At 37.9% G+C, this 20,020-nt stretch overlaps 1 protein-coding gene and 1 long non-coding RNA gene across 2 annotated transcripts in view; one reads left to right on the top strand and one right to left on the bottom strand.

Annotated features, from left to right (window-relative positions):
• Positions 1-6,177: 6,177 nt before the first annotated feature.
• Positions 6,178-20,020, bottom strand: part of LOC135429964 (uncharacterized) — a 70,211-nt gene continuing 56,368 nt past the window's right edge. Inside the window, exon 4 of the long non-coding RNA XR_010436496.1 lies at positions 6,178-6,398. This is a non-coding gene — a long non-coding RNA (uncharacterized LOC135429964). The remainder of the gene's footprint in view (positions 6,399-20,020) is intronic.
• On the top strand, positions 15,213-15,695 carry LOC135429896 (enhancer of rudimentary homolog). The gene is made up of 2 exons (XM_064684382.1): positions 15,213-15,307; positions 15,372-15,695. Exon 2 carries the CDS (start codon positions 15,384-15,386, stop codon positions 15,693-15,695), a length of 312 nt encoding a protein of 103 aa, XP_064540452.1. The 5' UTR covers positions 15,213-15,307; positions 15,372-15,383.

Raw genomic sequence — 20,020 nt, forward strand, 5'->3', positions numbered from 1 at the left:
ACGAACTCTTAATACACTTCTTCAATAAGTAATATAAAGAATATGGGAAATAGATAGTTTAAAAATCAAGGAAAAATTTTTATAATATTATTTCCTCTATCAATTTAAAAATGTTAAAAAAAATACTAACAAATCGCAGATTTGTAAAATAAGCAAGGACTCTGTTGATATAAGAGCAGGTGCATTTTGTGTATTCATCGATTTTGAAGCTATCGATTCTCGACATTATCGCAGCTATCGACTTCCATAACTATCGTATAAGTTTATCGTTAATTTGCATTACTAGTCCGTAAGCTTTGACTAAATTATGCGACCCATTTGAAGGAAAGCTGTCTGTGCAGTGTTTATATGAAATGCATTCATCTTTTTCATAGCCATGTCAAATGTGTGTTTGAGCCTGTGTGAGTGTGTGGATTTGCAGATGAGCTTCCAGGCCAAATGTGCCACAAAATAGAGACAACAAGCAGACAACTTACTAACAACACACACACACACACACACACACTCGCACACACCTTCAACTTATTTGGGCTTAAAACTGTGGTCTTGGTACTGAACTTTTTTTGGGTGTCCCAGGCTCGAGCTTAAAATTGTTGCCCATATTCAGCGCCTGTTTGCCTGACGTTCTGACATTTTTGCGGTTCTGTGGTCTCCTTTCTCGGAGTTGTTAAGAAATCAACTTTTCTGGCATTTGCGGTTGGGCGCACATTTAGTTGAGTCGTGTGTGTGTGTGTGTGTGTGTGGAATTGTGAGAGCTTAAAAACTACATTTTCCTACTAATTGGCGCACTTTTGTTTAGCACAAAATTCACACACACACACACACACACACACACTCATAAATCGGTTTGGAATAAAAGTCGTTCATATGTCTAACAAGCTCAGCAATTAGCATTGCAGTTGTCGTTGAAAATTTGCCAAATAAGAGACAAAGTGCAGATAAAGATACAGATACAAATAAATGTGCCCTCTGAGTTATTAAGTTTAGTCAAAAAGGCTGAAGAGCTGTTGCTGTAAATGACAGGGAAATATAAAATATATATTTGTACAAAACTAATGCTTTTATCTTGTCAAAGCTTTCATACGAAGATGTTTGAGCCTCTTTCTAAAATGGCCTTTCTACATTTTTCAATTTAAAATCTAATAATCATCAACAACTTTTCTTAATACATCGATTTTTAATTTGTTTGAATGCCAATTGATAGTAGGGATCCCTACAAATTCAAAAAGGTATAACATTTCAAAATCAGACGTTATTAAGCCGAGATGATCAAAAAAAGTCATCAAGAAAGTTATGATTTTCAAACCGAGCCTGATTTTGAGAAAAAACGTGATGTAACCCCTTGCCATTTTGTTGATTTGGGTCAAAATTTAGATTTTCATTTTTTTGATGCCAATCGATAGTACTGATCCTTACGAATCCAAAATGGTATAAAATTCCAAAATCTGACATTATTTGGCCGAGATTTTCCAAAAAATCATCAAAAAAATCGTTTTTTGGTCAACAACTTTTTTTTATCCCATTAAGTTGTTTGAATGCAGATCGTTAATAGGGATTTAATCGAATTTAAAAAAGGTATAACATTCCTAAATTATTTGCCTAAGATAATATTTCTGTTTTCTGTGAAAATATTAAAAGTGGAAATTCTCAAGAAAATGCCGTCTGTATGTTAGTGGTATATGTTTTCATAACTGTAACTCTCTTTTTAAGTTTTGGTTCCATTGAGCATTTGTCAATACATGTCGCCTTTTAGTTGGGAATGTAAAAATCCAATAATAGCTGCTGGAATTGTGCGTCTGATAATTGGGAGTAAAATTCTGCTTTTTTGTTTAATCCAATTCTTAAAAAAGCAGCTATTAAATAAGCTAAGTAAAATATGCATAATAACCTTTCAGACTGCCCGAGGCAAGAGCTCCTAAGAAAAACATCTTCATATTGAATACTGAGGTCAAACTAACAGAGTGTTAAATTGTGAGTGAGTTAAGCGGACGAAAAAACCGGCGCACAGAAAATAAGCAAGCGATCAGAGTTCGAGTGAAAACAATGCGCCACATTGCTTAGAATACACACCCACACAAACACGTGTATGCGCAAAGATGAGCCAAAGCCAGAGATAAGCAGTCACCTGTTCGTGTGTGTGTTCGCTGTAATTTATCTACTTACGCTCACGCGCTCGTTCGCGCTTGTTCGTGTGTGTGTGTTCGCTGTCATTTTGCTACTTACGCTCAGGCGCTCACGACTCTCTTTGGTGCTGATCGCTGATTGGTCCAATCAATAACGGCTGGCAGTGATGTTCTCGTCTGGTCGTTCGAGTGCTCTTCTTTCTGAGCGCGGCTTTTATGGATCTGCGCGACTTTATTCTGTGTTAGTGTGGCCCTATTAGTCAATATGGCATGTTGTTGTGCTGCGAGCGATAGTCGTACGGGTCGGAAGTATTAATAGCCATAAAAAAATCGTATTCTGAAGTTTGACAAAAATGGAATCAAAATTTGAAGAAGTCCATTGATTTTATAGACTTTCACGAATGTAAAAGTGTTCATATTATTGTAATTTTCTCATCACTTCGCTAAAAATTCGTGAGAGTGTGATTAATAAGAAGATGATAGACAAGCAATCATTTACACATACATACATATGTTTGGGTGTGTGTTTTCGCAATTCATTTCTACTTATGCGTGTCTATGAAAGGCGCTCGAGCTGCTGTTTGTCGACTTTTGTCCACTTTGCGTCCGCGCAACATGATTTTGTGTTAGTTAAACGGCAGCAGTCGAGTATAGCTATCTTAAAATAATTATAAGTGCAAATTCTCAAGTAAACGCCATTCGTATCTCTAATGGTATACGTGTTCGGACTTGTACGGGTCGGAAGCATTAATAGCCAAAAAAAAATCGTATTCTAAAGTTTAACAAAAATTTAATCAAAATTTGAAGAAGTCCATCGATTTTATAGACTCGCGAATGTTAAAGTGCTTGTTTTACTATAATTTTCTCCTCACTTCGCAAAAAACTCGTGAGAGCGCGATGATTAAGAAGATAATGCACAAGCAAAAAATTCGCGAGAGCGTGATTAATAAGAAGATAATGCACAAGCAATCATATACACATACATATGCATGTACATATTTAACGATTCTCTCTGCATACATATGTTTGGGTGTGTGTTTTCGCAACTCATATCTACTTATGCTGGCTTGTGCATTATCTACCATTGAACGGCGCTCACTCGAGTTGCTTTTGTCCACTTTGCGTCCGCGCAACATGATTCTGTGTTAGTTAAACGGCAACAGTCGAGTAAACGCCACCCGTATCTCTAATGGTATACGTGTTCGGACTTGTACGGGTCGGAAGCATTAATAGCCAAAATAAATCGTATTCTAAAGTTTGACAAAAATTTAATTAAAATTTGAAGAAGTCTGTCGATTTTATAGACTTTCACGAATGTTAAAGTGTTCATTTTATTGTAATTTTCTCCTCACTACGAAACAAAAAAGAAGATAATGCGCAAGCAAGAAATTCGTGAGAGCGCGATGAATAAGAAGATAATGCACAAGCAATCATATACACATACATACACATGTACATATTTAACGATTCTCTCTGCATACATATGTTTGGGTGTGTGTTTTCGCAACTCATATCTACTTATGCTTGTTTGTGCATTATCTACCTTTGAACGGCGATTATTCCAGTTTGTGAATTGCTCGCTCAGTTTGCTGTGCGCCGACTTTGGACAGCGCTCCGAGTAAAGCTCTTTGAAAATATTATAAGGGAAAATTCTCGGGTTAATATCGTCCGTATCGGGAATATCAATTGACATGTAAAAAAATCGCCTCCTGACGACAAATTCTTCTCGGTTCTGAAATATAAATTTCTTAGTGCTCTGTCGATTTAGAAGACTTTCACGTATCCCAAAAGGTATACCCTTCCGAAGTCGGACTTAAATTAACCGATATTAAAATCTTACAAAATAATAATTCATATTTGTTTTTAGAATTTTGCAGCTAAATCTGTCATTGACAAGAAAACATTCAATAACGTTGGTACCTAAATGACCTTGGTTATTTCATGCCGAGCCATGGATATACCTTTAGCAAAATGGCATTTAAATTTTGACCAAAATGGCAATGGTTACATGAACGTTGTTACCAATCTGCGTGGATCTCAAATCAACATTTTGTAGAATTCTTCCGATTTTAAAGGCTCACGAATCCTTAAAGGTATGTCTTTCCAAAGTCGTACGTAATTTAACCGATGTATTTTAGTTTACAAAAAACTAATATGTTTTTCATTTTGTATTTTTCAGCCTAATGGGCCAACGTTCATAGACAACATATAATCAACAAATATTTAGTTCGTTTTTAAATCGGCGGAATTATTTCTCTTTAAAATAACAAAAACAATATTTCCGCGTGGAATAATGTCATCTTTGGAACTGCGGATCTGCGCGAGATTATGACACAATTCATTTAATTTATTTCAGCCAACTCTGCCACGTCCATGGACAACATTTAATCAGCAAATGATCGCTATGCATGGTACCTAGTTGACCTATATATGCTTGGTTGTTCCATATCATAGATATAGTCCTAGCGAACCTAAAGGACAAAGTTCTTGCGAAATGCGTAGGAACAGGGTCTTAAATGCGTATGCTTTTCTTTTACAGCCGTCCCCAGCAGCAGCCCTGCCACTGAATGGTTTCTAGTTGACTAGCATATCCTTGGTTACACCATACCATCGATATAGTCCTTGAAAACCTAAAGGATCGGATCTCTGCAAAATGTGCATTGAAATGGTCCAAAAACATGTATGCTTTTTCTTGCAGGAGCCCTTTTACGTTAGCTGTAGCTGTTGTTTAACAGCAGGCCTACAGCACTCTTTTAACATGAACTGCTACTTAAAAGCACTCATTTTAAATGAGTAACATTTTTGCAATTTTTTATTCGAAAAACTCGGCGACCTTCTGGGCATTTCTGTTCGCCTGGTGCTTGAGTGGAATTTTAGTGCTAATTTGGGACCGGCGACGAGGGTGCCCCTTTTTACTACGTCATTTTTCGGCCGCAAAAATATTAATTGTCGACCTTCTGGGCATTTCTGTTCGCCTGGTATTTTTGGGAAATTTTAGTTAAAATTTGGGACCCAGCCGACGGCGAGGGCGCCCCTTTTGGGTATGCAATGAAATTTTTCGGCAGCTAAAAATATATATTTTGTCGACCTTCTGGGCGTTTCTGTTCGCCTGGTATTTTGGCAGAATTTAAGAAAAATCTCGGCAGCCACCGGTTGCCAACAGACGCCCCTGGCGGGTATGCAATGGATTTTTAATTTTTAAATAAAAAACAGGAATTTCGTTTTTTTTTTTAAATAATTGAATTTATTCATGTTTAAATTTATAAATTTGTTGTGTTTTATGCTTATTTTCTTAATTATTTCTCTTAAAATAATTAAAAACCAGTACGAATTATATTTGTTGCTTATTTGCACTTAAAATAGCTATATCTGGCTTAATAACAGTCCGATCCTGGAAAAATTTGCTTTATCAGTCGTGGAGGTCCTTAGAGCTCATTTGTAGTCCTTAATTTGTCAGCCTGAAAAGATAAAAACACATTTAAATTAACAAAGACATAAAATATATGAAGTCGTTTTTTGCAAGGAAAAAAGGCCATAACTCGGGCATGTCCTTGCAGATTTTCAAAGGACATGGTGCGTTAGGATCGTATAGAACCCCCTCATCGATCTGCATCAAAAAAATATGGGGTCATCTAAGAACCCCAGGACTTGTGTTTTTACTTGCAAAATTGCAGTCGCGGAACGCGCGGAAATGGCCCAAAATCACAAATCCTTGAATATTTCCGAAACTACAAGGACGATCCTAATGAAATTTGGCCAGCTTGTAGTCCTGATTAATACAATTTTTTTGACCCAGGACTCGCAAGCATACGCAAGGATGTAACCGAGTTATGGCCCATTTTCCCTTGCGAAAATTGCCCATAAAACTTCGCCGTTTGAAGGACTTTCGTCCTTTCTGTTATATTTTCTTAAATGGTAGGGTGAGCACTATCTACTGTCCAAAGGACATCCCGATAGTCCTTCAAATGGCCAAGTTAGACCCGATTTTTTCGATTTTAGCCACTTTTGCGACTTACCCCCTATGAAAATTTTTGGTGAAATTTTTTGTCGAATCTTGGAAATCTTGAATGATAATCGATAGTCCTGGTCCCCACGAGTTCAAAAAGGTATATCCTTCCGATATCCTTAAGGATTTGGCCGAGTTATGGCCTTTTTAAAAATGTCCTTTTTAGTAAAATACGCATATCTTGGAAAGTAGAAGGACGATTTTGATATCCTTTGGACACTTTAAGGTCCTTGTTCATACGATTCGTTTGACACAGGACTTGTCAGGATCTGCAAGGGTAAGGACGAGTTATGGCTTTGTTAATTTACGAATGAATTTTACTGATAAGTATGCTGTCTAAAGGATTTTCGTCCTTTTCGTTATATATACTCAATAAGGAAGATAAAAACTTACGGTTGGCGAATGGACATCATGATCAAAAAGGACGCGGCCGATCTACAGCCTTTTATCTTTACAGACAAAAATCTCTTTTCCTCAGCTCCTTGAAGGATTTTCGTCATTTTTATTACAAATTCTAAGTTGGCGGGACATGGCATACATGTTGTCCAAAGGACATCAGAATTGTCCTTAAGGTGGTCAAATTAATGTTCTTAAAAATGACAACAGCCATATCTCGAAAACCATAGGGACGATTTTAATGTCCTTTTGGCATTTTATAATCCCTGTCATACTTGTCACTCGTATTTACCCGAGATATTACAAAAAAATCATCAAAAAAGTTTTGATTTTGGAACCGACTCCGATTTTGAGAAAAATTTAGATTGTCAGTTTTTTGTTGCCAATCGATATTACTGCTCCTTACGACTCCAAAGTGGTATAAAATTCCAAAATCTGACATTATTTGGCTGAGATATTCCAATAAATTGTCAAAAAAGGTTGACGTGACAACCGAATCGGTTTTTGGTCAACCACTTTTTTTTACCCATCGATTTTGAAAATGTTTGAACGCAGATTGATAGTTGGGATCCCTATGAATTCAAAAAGGTATAACATTTCAAAATCTTACAGTATTTACCCGAGATATTCAATGAAAATAATCAAAAAAGTCTTAATTTTCGAACCGACCCCGAATTTGCGAAAAAACGTGATTTAACCCCTTGCCATTTTGTTGATTTTGGTCAAAATTAAGATTTTTATTTTTTTGATGCCAATCGATAGTACTGATCCTTACGAGTCCAAAATGGTATACAATTCCCAAATCGGACAGTTTTTGGCCGCGATATTACAAAAAATCATCAAAAAAGGTTGACTTTACAAACGAATCGGTTTTTAGTCAACCACTTTTTTTTACCCATCGATTTTGAAAGTGTTTGAACGCAGATTGATAGTTGGGATCCCTACGAATTCAAAAAGGTATAACATTTCAAAATCTGACAGTATTTACCCGAGATATTCAATAAAAATAATCAAAAGAGTCTTAATTTTCGAACCGACCCCGAATTTGCGAAAAAACGTGATGACACCTCTTGCCATTTTGTTGATTTGGGTAAAAATTTAGATTTTCAGATTTTTGATGCCAATCGATAGTACTGATCCTTACGATACCAAAATGGTATAAGATTCCCAAATCTGACATTATTTGGCCGAGATATTCCACAAAATCATCGAAAAAGGTTGACTTTACACACGAATCGGTTTTTGGTCAACTACTTTTTCGAACCCATCGATTTTAAAAATGCAGATTGGTAGTAGGGTTCCTTACGAATTCAAAAAGGTATAACATTTCCAAAACTGACAGTATTTACACGAGATATTCAATAAAAATCATCAAAAAGTTTTGATTTTCAAACCTACCCCGAATTTGAGAAAAAACGTGATGTGACCCCTTGCCATTTTGTTGATTTTGGTCAAAATTTAGATTTTAATTTTTTTGATGCCAATCGATAGTACTGATCCTTACGAGTCCAAAACGGTATAAAATTCTCAAATCGGACATGATAAAAAAAAAAACAAAAAACTAAAAACTCCAAAATTATAATGGCATCGGTATTTCCCTGATAAACGCGTTTTTGTTGGAATTTTGAAGCTTCGTTTAGGTAGTAAGCGCCATCTATTGAAAGAATTATTTCTGCCCACTGGATATTTGGTCATTTTGGGTCAAGTCGGACTTTTGGATGGCAATCATTCCGAAATCGGAATACTGGAGACATTATTAAAACTTAAGCCATGCAGAAAGGTCACATGCCTAAGAGTATGGTGTGTGATTTTCGAGAAGTTTCTTTTGCGCGGAGCACAAAAGTATGCACTGGGGTTTGCCTGGACAGCAATTATTTGAATTTTTTTCAGAAATTTTGGATTTCCAAACAAAATCAAAAAACGTGATATGCAAGTCGATTCCAGAGATCCGTACGAGTTCAAAGAGGTATAACTTTCCAAAATCGGACAATTTTAGCCGAATTATCGAAAAAAAAACAAAAAATCTTCAAAATTATAACGGCATTTTTTCGCGTTTTTCAAATGGCTCGGCCAAATAAGGCCCGATCTTGGAAAGATTGGTCTCGTTCGACTCGTGGTCACAGCCATTTTCAGCCAACATCGTAATTTTTGCGGCCATTTCTTAGAATTCAGATTTTTGGTGTCAATCGATAGTCGGGATCCGTACTAGAAAAAAGAGGTATATCATTTCGAAATCGGACGTATGGTACCCGAGATATTACAATTTTAATTTTAATACAAAAAAAAAAGTATTATGTAGACAGCACGAAAGTATGCAGTACTACTAAAATTCTGCTAAAAACCGCTACCAACGGCTATAAATGGCTAAATAAAGCCCCTGTTCCCTGGGATTTTGGCAGAATTTAAGAAAAATCTCGGCAGCTGCCATAACGATCAAATTTTGAATGAACGTAAAATAGCCATATCTTGGTTAAATGAAGTCCGAGCCGGTGGTATTTAGGTTTCAAAACCGATCACATTTTGGCAAAAATAGTGATGTATTCATATTCATGGCTTTATTCATTTATTTTTATAAAAATTATATATTATATATTATATCTTTATTTAATTTTAAAACATTGCACGGTTTCGTTTGTGCAGAATGATGTCGGATCATGAAACGATTTGACTTTTTTGTGTGGGAACTTCAACATGAAAACAGAGATAAGCAAAAAAAAATATGTGTTGGTTTTATAACCAAACGCATGATCGGCCAAGTTTGTGAAGTACTGGGTAATACCCGCTATGATACATACATACATGTATATTTATATACATAAGTGTAACGCAACTAAAAAGCAGCTAATTTCAACCGTTGCGCAATAAAAAATATGTATGTTTATATATATACCATATATAGATTGAGAGACCCCTTTTTGGCCAGATGGGCACATGGCCCAAATCAACTGAACCGATTTTGCCAGCTAGGCTATTAAATTTATGACGCAAGTAAATTGAATTTTAAATTTGAGTATGACAAATGCGTCCCACGCACACGCCCACACACGTGCTAAAGCGCGGCAGCGTGCTAAAAGGGAGTGGTGGTTGTGGGGGCGTGTCAGGGGCTGGAGCAGGGGCTGCATAGAAATTGCCTATGCGCGCACAAAAGTCATAAGTCGGCAATGGAAAAGGCAACAGCAGCGGCGAAAAAATTGCCAACAATAAACGTGACTCCAACAACATATGTATAACCAAAAGTGTAAGTGTGTGTGTGTGGGTGGGTGAGGGTGTGAGGGTGTGTGCGGCACGCCCCTTGCACCGGCAAAGTGTTGACGCAATGACTAACTGAAACTGCCAGCCTGCCAGCCAGCCTGGCGGGCAGACGGGCTGACGAGCTGACGCACTGACTGATTGAGTGAATTTGAGATTGAATGACAGGCAGTCGCCCAGAAGGTGCAGAATGGGGGGGTGCGGGGGCAGCTTGGGCAGCAAATCAAAATCAGCACAAACTGTAATGGAAACGACAAATACGTGCGCAACAACAGCAACAACAACAACAACAACTGCGAAGTGAAACAAAAATTTGTGTGACAGTAAATTTAACGGCGAGTGCCGCCTCATCAGAGCGACGCCATATTGCAATTGGCTGCAGGGGCGCGTATTGGGGGCGTGGCAGTTGCCACCTATTTTTTTTGGATTCATCTATATATATTTTAGGTTTTCTACTCGCCAAAAGCTGATGTGACAAATTGGCGCTTTCTGTTGCCGTGCGGCCTGCTCAATTATTGTGTGGAAATCAAATCGAAAAAGATTTTCTATTAGAGAGCAAACAACATGCAAAATGATAAACACAAGTTGAAAATTCAGCACACGTTTCCGATTCCGTTTCTGCTTCTTCTATCAGCTTTTTATTGGTTTTTTTTTTGGTCTTGGCCAAAGGCGTCAAATGTAGCGTTAACTTGGCGTCTCTGACAAATCAGAGAAAAATCTGAAAATTAAATTACCAAAAACATACACCTAGCCCGGCAGCACAGAGCGGGGTGTGTGTCGGGGCAAGGTATGTCAAATACATACAAGAAAAGAAAAAAAAACAAACGTGTCATGCTGCACTTGAGACTGGGCGCAGTCAACTGCTGCTCTGTCTCTCACTCTCCCTCTCTCCCACCTCTCTCTAGCTGTACTCCTCTGGGTGTTTCTGTCATTGTTTTCGACAGCAATTTGGGTTTGTTAAGGGGAATGGGCTTGGCATGGGGTGTGGGGAGCACACATTGACATTGTCTGCTGCGGCGACTTTTTAGTTCTCAAATCAAAAACGTATCAAATAAAAGATTGCTCGTATGCTCCATAGCATACTTTTGTGCGCACTCAACACGTGCCCAGCGCCAGCTACCAGCTACCCCGCTCCCATTCCAGCTCATTGTGCTGCTCCTGCGGATGTGAATGTGATTGTGATTGTGAAGCTGACGAGTACTTTCAGCTCGAATGCTGCTGTCAGCAGGTCCATGTCCAGGGCCAGCGAATGCGACATTTTTCGATGGCTGCTTAGCCACTTGGGAGTTTCGAGTTGAAGCTCCAGACGCTGACGAGGCGACGATGACACAAATGTACCCCCCAAAAAAAAAGTTACCAAACGAGCCAAAGTATAATCAGAAAATAAAAATAGAAATAGCGACAACAACTTTTTAAAGCACTTAAACATGAAATTCTATTTACAAGTGCAAATAATGTGTGAGTTGTACAATTTTTAAGGCTTCTCTGCGGCTGTTTTTATGATGAAAGAAAAAAACTGAAGGGTGTTCGAGATAGAGAGGATTTGGTGTAGTCGTTACGACCCCACTCTGACCTTTTGCGCAGTGTCAGAGAAACATGGGGCGTAGATTGTATCATTTAACTTTATAACAAATTGGAATAACAACAATAATTATTACAAAGGTCAGATATTAAGGTGGCTAGCTCAAGCTAAAGGTTTTAAATACATTTTTGCCGCTCGCTTGAAGCCTAAACCTGTTGCGAATTTTAACAAAAAACAGCAAGGAGAGCATAACGAAGCCGACACTTCGTATACTTATAAAGTTATTATTTAAAACTCATAACTTAACTTATAAAGCGTTTATAACATTCACTTTTGTCTAACATTACCAAATTATCGTTCACTGCGATTCGAGCCTAGCACTTTTTAGCACGAGGTACTTAAACTAAGAACCAAATGCAGAAAGAAATCCTTCCAGAAATCAATTCAGAAAACCGATGTTACATAGAACTGAAACAGACAACGTAAGAAAACTAGGTCGAAAGTGGAAATATTGATAGAAAACTTTCCTTTTAAAAAGTTATAATATCAAATTATTTTAAAGTTAGGCATTTAATTTTCTCCTATCTCGTTTATCAGCATAAAAAATTAAATTTTAGAAATAAATAACATGTTTGCGCTTCATGCAAACATTTTCAGCAAGCTCTGAAAATTAGCAATGTTATAATTCAAACTGATTACCAAGTCCAACTGCAAACAGCTAATTAAATAACCAAAATTTTGAATGCCATGCCATTGTGTTGCCAATGCATATAATTAACCCACATACGTGACGCCGCAGCCCCTTACACGTCGCCACAACAACAACAATAACAACAATAACAACAACAACAATAACCAACAACAACAGGTGCAACCACAACTTGGAGCTCGCAGCTCTCACCTGGGGGATCCTTTGGTGTTGAATGTGTGAAAGTGCGCTTGCATAATTTCATTAAAATAACTGTCAAAAATTTCACGTATGCCACACACATGCACACAAACACACACGCTAAGCCTGCGGCTCGCATGCACACACACCAATGAACACACACGCACACACAAGCTAAAACCAACAAAATGCTAAACGCTTCGAATTCAAACGCGTATTTTGGAGCCTCTGCCGCTGCGGCGCAGCTGTCAATAGGAATTCTGCAGGTGTCAAAAATATTTCAGGCATGACTGTGTCTGTCTCTCTGCATTAGTATGTGTGCGTGCGTGTGTGTGAAAATTGGCATAAATTGCTTTAGGGCATTGTGGGTAGCAGCACATGCCACACTCGCGCATGACTCTCTGCTTCTCTGTCTGTCCGTCTGTCTGTGTGAAATTAATTTTCATTATTGGATTGCGCGACTTAGACATCATTATCATGTTCTTATCGGCATCGACACACATGCCACACAAATTTTTGCTCTTCATGTGGCACCTAATCGCTCAGAAAGCTCTGAACATTTGCCACAAAGCCCACGAATGACAATCGATTTTCGATTTAAAGAATTTGACATGCCACAAAAAGCTGCTGATTATGAATTTGTGTCACTTTTGCAGCAAGAATTTTCGGTTTTGATTGTATCTCACATTGAGGGATTTAAATTGATGCCTTGGGATCAATGCATAGAATTTTTAAAGTATTTAAATCAGCTTGAGCTGAATTTTTGATTGAATATTCAAAATAACTTTAAACTTAGTGTTCATTAGTTTGGAAAAAATAAGCTTCATAAGCATTTAATTTTATTTATTTAGAAATTTTGCTCACATATTTATTAAACCGACGAAAATTGTTTGCAGTTTCGAACTTTAATGCAAATTTGTATAGTTCCCATCGATAGCTTTCGAATTTCTCAACTGTCGGCAGTTGCTTCTGGCTGCCACAAATAAAGCCTAATGAATCCAAGCTATATTTATCTTCATTAGTTTTCATAATTGACAAAAGATATCAAGTTATAATAAAATATATTGAGGCAAAAGCGATAACAGCGCTCGACTGTGTGCTACCCTTTACTGGGTAGGAAATATATATAGAAAGCTTTCGATGGGAAATATCAAATTATACAAATTTCATTCCCAAACAAAGTTTGGCACTGTAAACAATTTTGGTCGTTTTAATAAATATGTTAGCAAAATGTCTATTAACATAAAACTATCATATAAAGCACATGACATAATTTAATTTGAGTTAAATTATTAAAAAAGTTCTCCCTTGCCTAGACACAACTTTTAAATAGCAATTCCCAATGCTAATGAGTAGAGATATATCAGAGTGACAGATTTCAGTATTCATTCTTTGTGTTAAAGCCAAATTGTTATCGCCATTTTGGGCCCAACAATTCAATTACAATTCTATGGGCTGTCATAAAGGAAACTCAATACCAAAACTCAAGCATTGTGGCCAGAGTTGAGCTGCTCGGGCATAGTTTGCACGAGTGTCTCTTTGGCCGGGGTAACGGAGCAACCATTTTATGGTTACCCGAATGCCTCACAGATAATGAAGAGGAAGCCTCTGGCAGCACACATGTGTGCGTGCGTGTGTGTGTCTGTGTGCTCTTGAGTTGCGGAGCTAAACAATTTTGTGGAAGCCACAAAACTAACCAAGCAAATAATTTGTGAAAATTGAATTGAATCTCGAATGAATATGAATATAAAGCAAATGTGCCTCCCACTCAGACACTCACCCTCTCTTTCGACTATCTTTCGGCAAATTACAAATAATTCGGCAAAATTTAATTTGATTTGTCAGTCAGTTGGCAAAGTGCTGCAAACTCACGTCAAAGTTCGCAAATCTGGGCGGTCGGGGTCGCTTTGCGCTTCATTGCCAGCTTAATTGCAAAGTTGTATATCAAAGTCTTTGGCGGCGGCCAAGTAACCAAAACGAATTGAAATCGAATCACGTTGCCGGCCGCAACGCCAACCAACAAGCACTTCAACAAAAATGTCAAGTGAAATACCATTCAAATCTTTGGCCTCACTCGAGCCCCGGTTGCGTCGCACAAACACAGCAAAAAAATAAAAGCAGAAACTTTCTAAAATCAACGCCGAGCACCTTTTTGAAAAGGTAGCGAAACGTGAGTTGACTTGCCAATGCCAGAGCGCCCATAGAGGACCGAGAAATCGAAAGCGAGACTGAACTTAGCTACAGCTCGGAGAACTCGAAGAGCTCGAAGAACTCAGCGAAGTCGGCACTGGGAAAGCCCAACTTGAGCTCGCATCAGTCGCAAACATTTTCGTTTAATGAGACCAATAAAAGCCTGTGGGCCCGACCCAGATCCTGTGCTCCGGGGTCTCCTGGCGAAATCAAAAGTTTTTTGCAAATTGCATTTGTAATGGCAGCGACGCTTAAATCTTTTATGAGCTTCATACTCAAGCATATTATGGAAGGAGCTGGGTTAAGGGTGGACACCCTAGCACAGCCGGAAATGAAATTGAAAGCGCACGCACGTGTTTAAGACGTTAAAACCCTTGCCTCTAATTGTTCGCATGGGACAATTTTCGGCAAACTGTAAAGCTGGCCACGCCCACCCAGCAAATAAAATCAAGCCAAGTACAGTTTAGCGCCGAATTATTTCAGTTTCGATGTGCAATTGATCGGAAAATCTTAAAACTTTTGTTGGCAATTTCTAAAACGAAAGTTTTAAAATGAGTTTGGAGACATTAACGTATTTCTTTAAAACGAAATTTTTGTTGGTTTTGCTACGGTCAAATACCCTTAAGTTCTCGTCTAAATTAGCTAATCAAACTGAGCGGCATACTGGGGTAAAAGAAATAAAGGTTGCTGGTTCGACACCTAAATTAAGTTAAATAGATATTGCATACACATAAGGAATGTTGATGATGTATAGCGAATTGCATTAATAGAATAGATATCAAAAATACCTTATTCATATAAAATAATATCTTAATAATTGTCCTGAAATTCCTACAGAAATCAGAGTAGGCTTTTGCTTTCATGCCAATTCAGTTGTAATTGTAAAATCAAATGGGCTTTATTTTTAAATTTTACTCACAATTATTGCAAAGGTGCGTATCCCCCCGCTTTCCCATAAAAATAAATATATTTATTGCTAATTTTTGTACTTTTTAGAAATTCATAGCCATGTCTCATACGATTTTGTTGGTGCACCCAAAGAAAAGTCCAAAGACGCGCACCTATACCGAATATAATAGCACTCAGAAATGCTTGGATGCGGTCTGCAAGATTTATGAGGAGCATCTGAAGCGTAACATGCCCGAATTGCCGACGATTACCTATGATATCATACAACTGTTTGATTTCATCGATTCCTTTGTGGACATAAGCTGCCTGGTGAAGGAGACGAGCACAGGAAACTATGCGCCACACAGCAAGGAATGGATTAAGGATAAGATCTATGAACAGTTTCGCCAATCAGCTTTAAATATTAAGTAGAATAAATAAATGGCAAACTAAACATTTTCTTCTTTTTTTGATAACAATTCCCAAGAATTGAAAATAAAAGTCCAGTTTATTTCATTCGTCTGTTTCGCACGGGCAAATGCAAATGAAAATTAATTGCGCTACAAATGTCTCGGAGAAAATCAGATACAAACAAGCAACAGGAAAAACAATTAATTAATCATCAGCAACAAGAAGAGAACATTAACTACAATCGTTCGCCAGAGAGTTCCCGGCGGGGAAGTTCCCACAGTAAAAAGTAATCCACTTAAACTCGAATTTGTCAAAAGCATAAAATTACAGAGGCAGTAGCAAATACAAGATGCTAAAGAGGGGGAGGAGAAAAACATGCGACAACAAATATAAGTGCCAAAAAGGGGTGCAACAGAATTGGGAAGCGGAAAAAAAAGAGAAGGAAAATACAAATGATCGCTCATAAAAAGTGACACTTTTTGGCGCACCAGCCAAAGGTGGACAAAGAGACAAGCAGTACAGCAAAAGCATGTGAAACGGACGGAAGGGCAAAGCCAAGGGCGGGAGAGGGGAAAACAAAATGTCGCTTTTCATCGCATCCGTCATTCGGTTATATTGGAAATTTGTTTCAATCAAAGGTTTAGCAGCAAATGGGCAACAGTGGGGCACACGTGTGTGTGTGCAGTTATGTGCCATATCGAATCACTCAAAGTGTTGCAAAGACAACGCCAGACAAAAGCACAGATGCCCAGACAGACAGACAGACAGACAGATAGACAGACAGTCAGATGCTGGCGTTGTTGGAGTTTATTGCCAAATGGTTATCATATTGCTTATAGATTTTGCAACAGGAGCCGACTGACATTGATTGATCAATATGAGAGCCGCAGTTACCTAACCGTCAGTTACCTGCCTTTATCTTTTTTATATCATGCTTCCTTTTTTTTTTGTCAACTCTTGTTTCGAATGACAGACTTTTGTTTTGCCGGCGAGGTGTGAGGCGGGATTTCGGCGTCTGCAGCTGCGTTCCAAGTGATTTCTGCTTATGATTAATCACTACGTGCCGCATGGGGCAACAGTTGGCAGCAAAAGAACTTTTTACAAAATAATATAACTTGAGCTTTAACGCGCACAGTTGGCAAAATAACAACAACAACAACTGCAACAGCAACAAAGCAAATTAAAAAATATTTAGGCAGCTGTGGCGAGCACTCGAAATTTACGCAGTGCAAACTTATATTTTATGATTTTGATTGCGAGCATTGCGAATGCCCCAAAAAGTAGGCAACGAAAAATGTAAAACGTTTGCCTGCTGCACGATGGGAGAAATTGAGAAAAATTGTGACTGTCATGAATTTTCAGTTTTAAATAATTACAAATAAATATAATAATAAAACCAAGTATTAAGAGCTGCGAAGATAATTTGAGATATTTGGCCGGATTTGAGCATTAATGGACTTGATTTGTTATCATCTTTTAATGAAAGCATTTCATAATGGACTAATTGAAAGTCACAGCTTCTAGATGTAGAAAGTAGGGTTTTCATATAGATTACTTTAATTCATTTCTTAATCATTCTCACATAATTGGTGTGTTAAACTTAGTTTAGATACTTGAGATGGCATCTTAGACAGCAGCTTTTCTTTTAGAAATCTCCTAGAGGGATTTTCTTTAACCAACTAGCACACATATTATTAAAAACTCAACAGGAGAATAATCTTTACCTTTGGGTTTCTCAAATAAGCCACACAAGTTATCAAATTGATCCATAGTGCAGCCAGGATTCGCATTCGCATCTGAGCTGTGCAAAAGTTTTGCCTGCTTTGGTGTGTGAATTTACGTGCGTGTGAATCAACAATGGAACAGCCTGTAATAACAAAATATTCCAAAAATCGTTTTCGACAACATTTCCCTAAATGTATACGACAGGCCGAACGGGGAGTGTCTAAAAATTAATCAAATACAAAAAATAAATACTCGTTTCTCCCCAATATAATTTGTTTCTCATAAAGTAATACTAATAAAACTTCTCATATTGGCGTTTTGAGGGCGAAAGTGTTTTGTGTTCATATCTGCCTCACAATTCAAATGTCTATTGCATTTTGATAACAGCAAATTGACGGCAGTTTTCACAAACACTTGCACACAGATACACACACAGATACACACACACACAGCTTTCAATTTGAGTCAAATACAAATAAATACGGCACAGCTGCTGCGCGTATCTTTCGAATATGTTAGCCAAAAATATAAAAAGTGTTTTGTACTCCACTTGTATTATTTATGCGGCATTTCTTGTGCTCATTTTCCCATGTATTTCACATAATTTAAAAGCCAAATTGTTTTTCAATTGGAAAGGAACACAACAAAACAAATAAAAAAACAAGCAAAGCAATTACGAACACTTTAAGCACAACTGGCAACAGGCATTGGGTAAATATTTTTGCAGGCCAACATATTTTGTAATTTTCTACACATTTTATGCGATTCGTTGTTGCTGTTGTTGCTGTTTTGCTGTATTTTGTGAGCTGAATGAAAGGACGACCCGAACAATTTGGTGTAATTTAATTAAATGAACACAGCAGTAGACCAAAAGCAGCGGGCAGTCTGGCCAGCACTGGCCAGGCCAACAGACAGTCTAGACTTGAGTGTGAGCCACGGGGCCAACGAGGCCTCAGGTCCTGGGCCAGGTCCTGCCAATTCACAATGCATTGTTCACTGACTGAGGGATGCTCAAAATGACAAAAGTTAATGCCTAGCAACGTCGAACGTTGAGAGCGAACAAAGGCGAACAGTAGCAACAACAACAACAACAACAACAACAACAACAACAGCAACTGCTATTAGTAGGCAGCCAGCCAAAACCCGAATGAAAATAATAAAAAGGCAATGACTATGACGCTGACGTCCATGCTGATAGGCAACCAAAAAAAAAAAAATAAAAGCAAAAACAAAATGAGAATCGAGAAGAAAGGCATTGCCAAAGGAAGGCACTGAAAGAGAGCCATGCAGGACACCTGCTGATTAAGATCACAAATTGAAAATCATGCCGGGACCCGACAGGACACGCTTCTGATGGCAGCTGCTGGCAGCTACCACATCAACCCCTCCTATTCCCTCCATCCACACCACTGTCAGCTATTTGCCAAGCTGAGTGAAAAAAGTGAGAGAAAAAGAAAAGAAAACACTAAACATTTGCGTTATTTTCATTAGTGCCAGGCGCAGGACAAGTTCAATCAATGCCCGTAGTTTGGAATTTTCGAATTAAGCTAATCGAAAGCGCAGCCTGTAAATACACACACCCACACACACACACATTTTACTATCGTACAAAATGAGAACTGTTTGGTCTAGCTTTTGACTTGAATACAACAAATTTGATCAAGTATCTGTCTGAAAAGTTTTTTTTTACTAAGGATTTGAAGGCTATGATGGAATTTAAGTCGGATCAAGCGAATTTTAAATGCACTTCACATATAAATTTGACTTGTACAAAATATACTCCATAAAATATACCCCTTAAAGAAATGTAATTAAATAAGTACCTGTAAATTAATTGTATTCAAGGTGTAAGCTAGGTTTCGGGATCGAAACTTTACAAAAGACTTCAAGTTATTATATAAAAGCTTTAAGAAAATAAAGCAAAATCTTTAAATCTGGATAAAAATCTCCACAAACAATTTCTGAATTGAATATAAAAGTTGGGCGACACAAATGTCGGAACAAAGAAAGAAGCTTTGTCTCTCAATTATCTTTGGGTGATTCAAGTAACTTTTTAAAGGATAATGAAGAAGGTCTCTTCACATCGCGGATTCATCAGGTAAAGCACACGTAAGTACAGAACTTTAATAGTGCCTTTTTTGTTGTTCGCTTTCATTACATGTTGTAATGCCCATGCCCAGAGGTCATAGTTCAGACAAAGGCAGCGACTGACTGGCAGGCGGAGAAGTCGACACAACAGACAGCTAGACAGTTGCGCTCTGGGCCCGGAGGGTAAACGGCAGAAACAAAACTCAAAGTGTTAATGAAATTGAAATCAATAACAAGTGCAACTCACTCACACACACACACACACAACCATTCAAAGCTGTTCACATCAAAGCGCAGGACTGACCATTTAGAATTTGACTGGAACTTTAATAAACCGATTATATCTGGTTATGTGTTTATATTTGAGTACCCCGTACAGAATCAAATATGTAAAAGCAGTTTGATATTAAGACTAATTTTGTTTTAATTTTCTAAAGCTAACCGGGTTCCAATAAAAGTGGTAAAGTTAGATGGAAAACCCCCTTCTAAAGTAAAACTTAGAAAAGAGATACTGCGATCTAGATAATCCCGTA

Source organism: Drosophila montana, unplaced genomic scaffold (assembly GCF_035044405.1).
Source record: "Drosophila montana isolate Dmon_TW-CO22-7 unplaced genomic scaffold, ASM3504440v1 contig_2747_1, whole genome shotgun sequence".
Classification (NCBI taxonomy): Eukaryota; Metazoa; Arthropoda; class Insecta; order Diptera; family Drosophilidae; genus Drosophila; species Drosophila montana.

Excerpts from the sequence above, each read along its gene's own strand:
- LOC135429896 (XM_064684382.1), top strand. The coding sequence starts at position 15,384 with ATGTCTCATACGATTTTGTTGGTGCACCCAAAGAAAAGTCCAAAGACG.